This window comes from Ailuropoda melanoleuca, chromosome 7 (assembly GCF_002007445.2).
Source record: "Ailuropoda melanoleuca isolate Jingjing chromosome 7, ASM200744v2, whole genome shotgun sequence".
In the NCBI taxonomy this organism is placed as follows: Eukaryota; Metazoa; Chordata; class Mammalia; order Carnivora; family Ursidae; genus Ailuropoda; species Ailuropoda melanoleuca.
This window is the reverse complement of record NC_048224.1, coordinates 139,342,770-139,350,060: the sequence shown is the minus strand read 5'-3', so window position 1 is coordinate 139,350,060 and position 7,291 is coordinate 139,342,770. Positions and strand designations below refer to the sequence as shown.

At 54.7% G+C, this 7,291-nt stretch overlaps 1 protein-coding gene across 1 annotated transcript in view; it reads right to left on the bottom strand.

Moving 5' to 3' along the window:
* The window catches only part of TEX29 (testis expressed 29), a 20,054-nt gene that overhangs the window by 4,880 nt on the left and 7,883 nt on the right, over window positions 1-7,291 (bottom strand). The window contains exon 4 of the mRNA XM_034665489.1: window positions 3,311-3,421. Coding sequence (XP_034521380.1) covers window positions 3,311-3,421 — 111 coding nt within the window. The remainder of the gene's footprint in view (window positions 1-3,310; window positions 3,422-7,291) is intronic.

Sequence of the window (7,291 nt, the reverse complement as noted above, 5' to 3'; positions counted from 1 at the left end):
CAATTGTATTTCTATATTCTAGCGAACTTTCAATTCTCTTGTGTCTCTACACAAGGATTCTATACACAATCTGAAAATCAAATTAAGGAGCTATATCCATTTACAATAACATCAGGAGAGAATAAAATACTTAGGAATAAATTTAACAAAAGCAATGCAGCATTGCTGCACTGGAAACTACAAAATATTGTTGAGAGAAATTAAAGAAGATCTAAATAAATGGAAAGACATCCCTTGTTCATGGGTCAGAATACTTAACATTATTAAGATGGCACTACCCCACCCTCAAATTATCTACAGATTCAACACAATCCCTATCAAAATATCAGAGGGCATTTTTTTTTCAGAATTGACAAGCTGATCCTAAATTAACATGGAAATGCAAAGAATCGACAGTAACTGAAACAATCCTGAAAAAGAAGAACCAAGTTGGAAGACTCCTGCTTTTCAACTTCGACATTTATTCTAAAGCCATAGTAATCAAAGTGGTGTAGTACTGGCTTCGTGGAAAAAAACGGAGAGCCCAGAAATAAACCCTCACATTTATGGGCAATTTATTTTAGACAAGGATGCCAACGCACTTCCATGGAGAAAGCATAGTCTTTTAAACAGATGATGCTAGAACACCTGAACGTCTAGATGCAAAAGAATGAAATTGGATCCCTGCCTCACACCGTGAAAAAAAATAATTAAGTCAAAATGGACTGAAGACATAAATGTATAAGCTAAAACCAAAAAACTCTTAGAAAATAATAGAGACGTAAATCTTTGTGGCCTTGGATTGTCGATGGTTTCTTAGCTATGACACAAATACACAAGTAAGCATAGAACAAATATATAAACAAGGCGTCATCAACACTAAAAAGTGCTGTGCTTCGAAGAGACACTATCAAGAAAGTGAAAGATGACCAACATTGGGAGAAAGTAGTTGCAAATCATATATCTGGTAGGGGTCTACTATCCAGAATACATACGGAGCTCTTACAATTCCAGAATAAAGAGACAATTAACCCAGGCAAGGTATGTGAACAGACTTCTTCAGAGATGACACACGAATGGCCAAATGCACACGCAAAGACGCTCAACATCGTTACTCATCAGAGAAATACAATCCAAACCAGTGAGACACAACTTCACATCCATCACGATGGCTCTCGTCAAAAAGACAGACAACTGGCGTTGGTGAGGATATGGAGAAACTGGAATTCAGGTACTAAAGTTGAGGCTGTCAGACAGTGCAGCTACAGTGGAAAATAGTTCGGCGGTTCTTCAAACATTGTAAGTACAGTTACTGTATGATCCAGCAAGTCCACTTCTGGGTAAGTGAAGTGAAAACATATGTCCATGCAAACACTTACACCCACGTGTTCCTAGTAGCTAACAAGTGGGAACAACCCACGTTTCCATCAGCGAATATATGGATACACAAACTGTGGTCTAGCCACACAATGGCGTGTCACTCAGCCATAAACGGGAGCGGGACGCTGACACCTGCTACCACATGCATGAATTTTGAAAACATGTGCAAGCAGCCAGACACACAAGGCCACATACTATCTGACTCCATTAATGTGAAATGTCCGGAATAGGTAAACCCTCAGGGACAGATCAGTGGTCGCCTGGGGCTGGGGAGTAGGGAATGGGGACTGTCCAGTTGACGAGTGCAGGACTTCTTTGGGGGTTCATACAAATGTCCTAGAAGTGACAGTGGTGATGGTTGCACAACTTTGTAAATATACAAAAACCACTGAATTGTACACTTTAAAGGGGTAAATTTTATGGTATGAGAATTTTATCTCAATAAAAGTAACCAAAAAAGAGGTAACTTCCAGTTGTTTCTATCTACAGGTACAGGGAAAGGTGTGGGATCCCAGGGTCGCTTGCGTCTCCCAGACGCAGAGACACGTAGGCAGAGTCCGGTCCCAAGTCCTCTGACTCAAGATCTGGATGAAGAATTGTCATCAGATAATCTTCTCAGCTATTAATGGCCTTTCTTGTGGCCTCTGATTTCACCTGTTTCTGAGCAGCCAAACTTCCTCCTCTTTTGCCCTAAGTGCCAAATCTTCACCATAAAGCAATACAGATGTTCCCCCCCGGTGAATCAGGTTCCTGCCGATGCTTTAGATTCTTCTATCCTTTTGTGCAAATGTCACTTCCTTCTCGAACAAGGAGCTGGCTTAGGGTTTGGGGTCTGTGGGATCAGGCAGCCCCGTGGGTCACTCCTTGGGAACAGTTACGAGTCACGAATGTTTCTGACTTCCTAGGCCTTCCCATGTCCGGGAATGAGGGGTCACTCTGCGTCTCACCTCCAAGGGCTCAGCCTACCTGGGGCTCGGAGGAGAGAACAAGAAACCTTTCCGGTCTCCCGACACACGTGTGCCTTTATCCACTGGGGAGGTGAGGACAGAGGAGAGTGGCCTGGGACAGGGAGGGCCCGGGACACGTTCTCCCACAGCCTGGGAGCTGCTGAGTGTCCGTGGCCCGCGGCCAGCTTCTGTCTGTGGGGCACCCTCCTTCTCTCTGGCCAGATCTTGTGTAGGCTGCCCCACCGCACACACTCCTTCCTTCCTCTCAAAACACTCCTAGAGCCAGGCACCCTCATTTCTAAAAGGGCCGCAAACCGGGCAAAAAAACACATCAATCATCAAGTGAATTTTGGGAGGGTTTGGAAACCCTAATTTAAAAAATTCTAGAGGCCCAGAAGCCCAAAGCCCTAAAGTGTGAGCAAACCCCCAGACGGCGTAACTAGAAGATCCCTTCCCACAGGGCATCCCAGCTTGTATCCTGCCCCGCACCAGCTCTCCCACCCAACTGGGAGTCCCGTCTCCATCGCGGCCCCCCTCAGCACCAGCGGGAGGCAGCCCTGCTCCGAGGGCGCCAGCCTCTCCCTGCTCCCAAAGCCTCCCCCTCACAGGACTCCCTGCTGGCCCCGCAGCCCCAGGGGCAGCCTGGACTCATGGGGTCAGGGTACACTCAGTGCGGACTGGTTTTATGCTGACTGTGACAGGGCCGCGGAGAAGCCCCGTGGGATCTGACCTTGAACACAGCGGGCGGCTAGCCCTGCCCGGAACCAGTTGCTTCTGCAACCGCACATGCCCAGGGTCTTCCCAGGACGCTTCTTAGCATCAGGTCAACTCCATCCAGGAGTGAGCTTCCTCGGGGGCTGTCACCCCATTCACCAACCCCAAAGCTGGCTGTTCCTGCTAAGGCACCAGTGTTCGGACCCAGGGAACAGCAGAGGCCAGTCCAGCCGGGGAGGCCTCCGTGGTTGCTCTGCACGGGGCAGGGGGACACGGACGTGGATACTTACTGGGGACCGCGTTCTCGTAGCACACGCCTTTGTAAAAGCAGCACCCAAGCTCCTTGCAGCGGTCCCTGGTGACGTTGTAGTCACAGATGTCGTAGAGAGGAATGTCGCACACTGCAAAGCAGACACACAGCGCCGTCATCACTGAGAACACAGCTGCGCCAGGAGCGCCACGCCCGTGGGCCTGGGAGGGGGCGCTGCGGGATTTGTGATGTTTTCAATTATGCATCATACGAATCTCACTTCAAAGATCTGAATTAGATTTCTCAACAAACTGGTGTTGAGTTAGTTACAGAGAATGATGCGGGGTCCTCTAATGATTAAGGAGATGGCGCATCTCAGCAGAGCCCGCGCCAGGATCTGCGCCCCGCAGAGAAAACAGAGGACAAAGATCTGATACAAACAGATATCGGGGTTGCAGGGCATAACATGTGATTAATTTACAGGGAAGCACACGGTGAATTAAAATTATCAACTCAGGCTGAAGATTATTCCAGAACTGAAAAGTTTATTCCAAAGGACAGAATGTAAAATGTCAGTTTAACCAAAATCAAGCAAGCCAGTGCATGGACAGTGGGCCCAGGGCCGCAGACAGTGGGTGACCCAGCCCGGCGCCGCTCAGCCCCGCTACTGATGCGCTTCCAGCTTTGAGGACACGTGGTCCCCTCAGTAGCGGGAGCAGCGTCTGCCCCAAACCCTGCTGGGCTCTCCTGGCGCGAGGGGAAGGGGAGGCGGCGGGCTCCAGGGCACCCAGTCCTTTTCCTAGCACCAATCAGTCCTTCAGACACGAGGGCTCCGGACAAATCCACTGTCCCTCCCGCTTCTTCCCAAGATGTGCGGCCGGAATGCCATTGCGGACAGAGCAGCACCTGGCTGGGCGGGGTTGGGGGACGGAGAAGCCCGTGGTCACCCTCCTGCACCACCACCGTCCCCCAGAGCCCGGCGAGCTGGGCAGGTAGGGCCGGCCTCCCCTGCTGCCCAGTGTCCCCAAGCGCTCAGTCGCCCTGCAAGGTGTGCCATCCGTTTAAGGGCATGCCAGTGGTGCCCAGCTTCGCCTCAGATGGTGTCCAGGCTGCAGGGACCCCGCCCAGGCCCTCACGGTGGCGACAAAGGGAGCACGGCCACCACCGTGCCCGCAGGTAACTCCCACACCATTGAGAACGGGGGCCGCACAGGATGACAGGCAGAGTGGTGGCCAACACAGGCGCACTCAGTCCCCCCTGCTTTGTCCAGAAAGTTCCAGGAGACCCAAGACCACACAGCTGACCGGGAGAACTGGGGTCCCCATCACCCCACTGTCTTCACGGAGCGGGGGACCAAGGCGCTCCGTGACGGCAGAGGATGACTTCGGCAAACAGCGCGGGCAGAAAACGATCCGTCGAGGCGTAATTTTGTTCATAACGATTGTTTGCTTCAACGTCACTCCCCACGAGAACATGCGGGTATGTGATTTCCCACTCTGGCTGCTTTCACGGAAGAGTCTGGAAGAGCTGCTTGTCCCCAGAGCACCTGTGCAGAAGGTCAGTCTCCCGGCACATCTGAGATCTCCATGCCCACCCCGCCTCCTCCCCAGGATTGTTTTATCTGCCTGGACCTCCCCCGAGGTCTTGATGCGCTTCTGGAAAGTTGCCCGCGGAAGAACCGCACCCACCTCTCCATCTCTGGTGTGACCTCTCCGTCCAGCCCCACAGCCCCCGAGAGACGGGCACAAGCTGAGGCTCCCTTGGCTCAGTGCAGGGCAGGGGGCAGGGCAGTGAGGCTTCACTGAAGACCAGCCGGAGCCCCAGACTGACCATCGAAAGCATCAAAGGACAACCTATCGTGTGACCAGCGGGCACCTGGAGTGGCACCCTCAGCTGCCCCCACCACACGCTGCTGGCTGGGGACGACGGTACCCAACACCTGACCCAGGGATGGGGGGAAGCCACGAGGGGGCTGGCATTTCTGGGGGCAGGGCCCGGCCACCTTAGTGCGTGTGGCACCCCCGCGTGCACCTGTCTCGTCAGCGCTCAGCTCCCCCCGCCCCCGTCAACCACATCACAGCTGGGCCAGCCCCAAGCAGCTCATGACATCCAGGGAAGAGCAGGGCCCAGGTGAGAGAGGCAGCTGACGAGAACATGCCAGGCCAACTGTGCACCTGCCACTCTGGAGAAACAGATCGAGACAAAATGTCTACGCACACACCCCACGAGCATGCTCACTATGCAGGAGGCCCCTTAGCCCCAGGTCACCGCCAGGGAGGTACGCTGACTGGGCTTTCCTCCCACATCTGTGCCTCCTGTCCTCTCACACATGCATGCTTGCCCGTGGACACGCGAGATTCAGACAAAAGTGAGAACCTGGGGACCCAGCAGACACGGCCCCATTTCCAGTTGGGGACACCGGCCCTCGGGCCCAACATCCCTCCACAGGTCATCAGCCACCACGGAACGCCCCAGAACCAAGGACACCAGGCCTCCTAGGACTAGAGAGGTGGGGACAAGGACGGAGGGCTGGGGCAGGAGGCTGGGCGGGGAGGGGTCACAGGACATGTACTGCCGCCAACACCGCGGCTCATCGTCACCTTCGAAGTTGGGATCTAGAAAGGGCCCAGCCAACCGTGTGCAGGGAGGAGAAGGCAGGCGGGGTCAGAGGAGGGACAGTGGCTGTAGGAGGAGAGGATGGCAGACAACCCTGCTGTTGAGTCCCATGTTTTCCTTCCGGCCGCTCCAGAAATAATACAAACGGCACTTGGAAGGCACTTTGCAGTTTACAAGGCACTGTCACGGGAACTATTTTCAACGTCATGGTGCCTCGTAAGGAAAAGGATGCTGTTTTTAGAGGATATGTAATCGATCCACAAGGGCTAAGGGCACAGGCCACACAGCCAGGTCCCTGTGCTCATCTCCTCCCCCACTGCGGGCGTGACAGGCGGAGCCCAGCCTTCTCTGCATGGGGACAGGACAGGCTCTCCACAGTGGGGCTCTGGAAGGAGAAAATGCCATAAAGCCTTGGAAACAGCCTACTGCCTAGAGTCTGGGATGGCCCGAGGTTAGCTGCTGCTGTTTTATGACGGTTGGCGTTCCGAGCCAGGCAAGAAGGCACCCTGGCCACCTCTCCGCCAGGAGACCCCAGAGCGGGTCTTTGACCCTCAGGGCAGGCAGACTGCCCGGAGCGCAGAACACACACGGTAAAGGTGTTAACTCACAGGACGCCCATTCAGGGGTTGGGGGACCTACTGGCTCCCCCTCTGCCCTCAAGAGGATACCGTGTGAATGGCGTGGAACTAAGCCCCAGGGCCTGCACCCTGGTTTGCTAGGTGGACTTGAGATGTGCCCCAGCAGCCCCTAGTGCTTGCCTGGCGAGCACCTGCCAGGTATGGTGAGCTGGGGTATGGAGGGCGGAAGTGGAGACGGCCAGCTCCCTGCCCCCCTCCCAGGCCAGGCCCTCTTTAGGAGGCCACCTGCCATCCCTACAACCCTCACTTGTTCCCTCATCCTGTAAGTCCAGTCTGAGGCTGGGGCCCCGAGGCTGTGCAAGCCCTCAGTGGTACCACGTGAGCCACACCATCCCTGCCACCAGCCAGGAGCCTGCAGCAACAGGCAGAAGGACAGCCCAGACGTGGGGGAGCTAAAGCCATGCACCTGGGAACAGGCACACCAGGCCGGCAGCGCTTCTGTGGGTGTGGGCTTCACAGCACCCTTGGAAGTTTGTAAAGGAGGGTAAGGCCACACCCTCCCAAGGCTGCATCCTGGAGGATGGAGGGGGAGCCCCAGCCAGGGTAGGGAGGAAGGTCTGAACCAATGGGCACAGCAGGCTGACCTGGGCTCTACTCTGAGCTCTGGTCCACCAGCATCCAGACCGCCTCTAATGACCCTCCTCCACCTGCCCACCTCCCACACCTGCCCAGCCCCCCCTACCTGCCCAGCCCCCATACCTTCCTTCCCCCTCCACTGCCCACCTCCCACACCTGCCCAGCCCCACCCTACCTGCCCAGCCCCCATT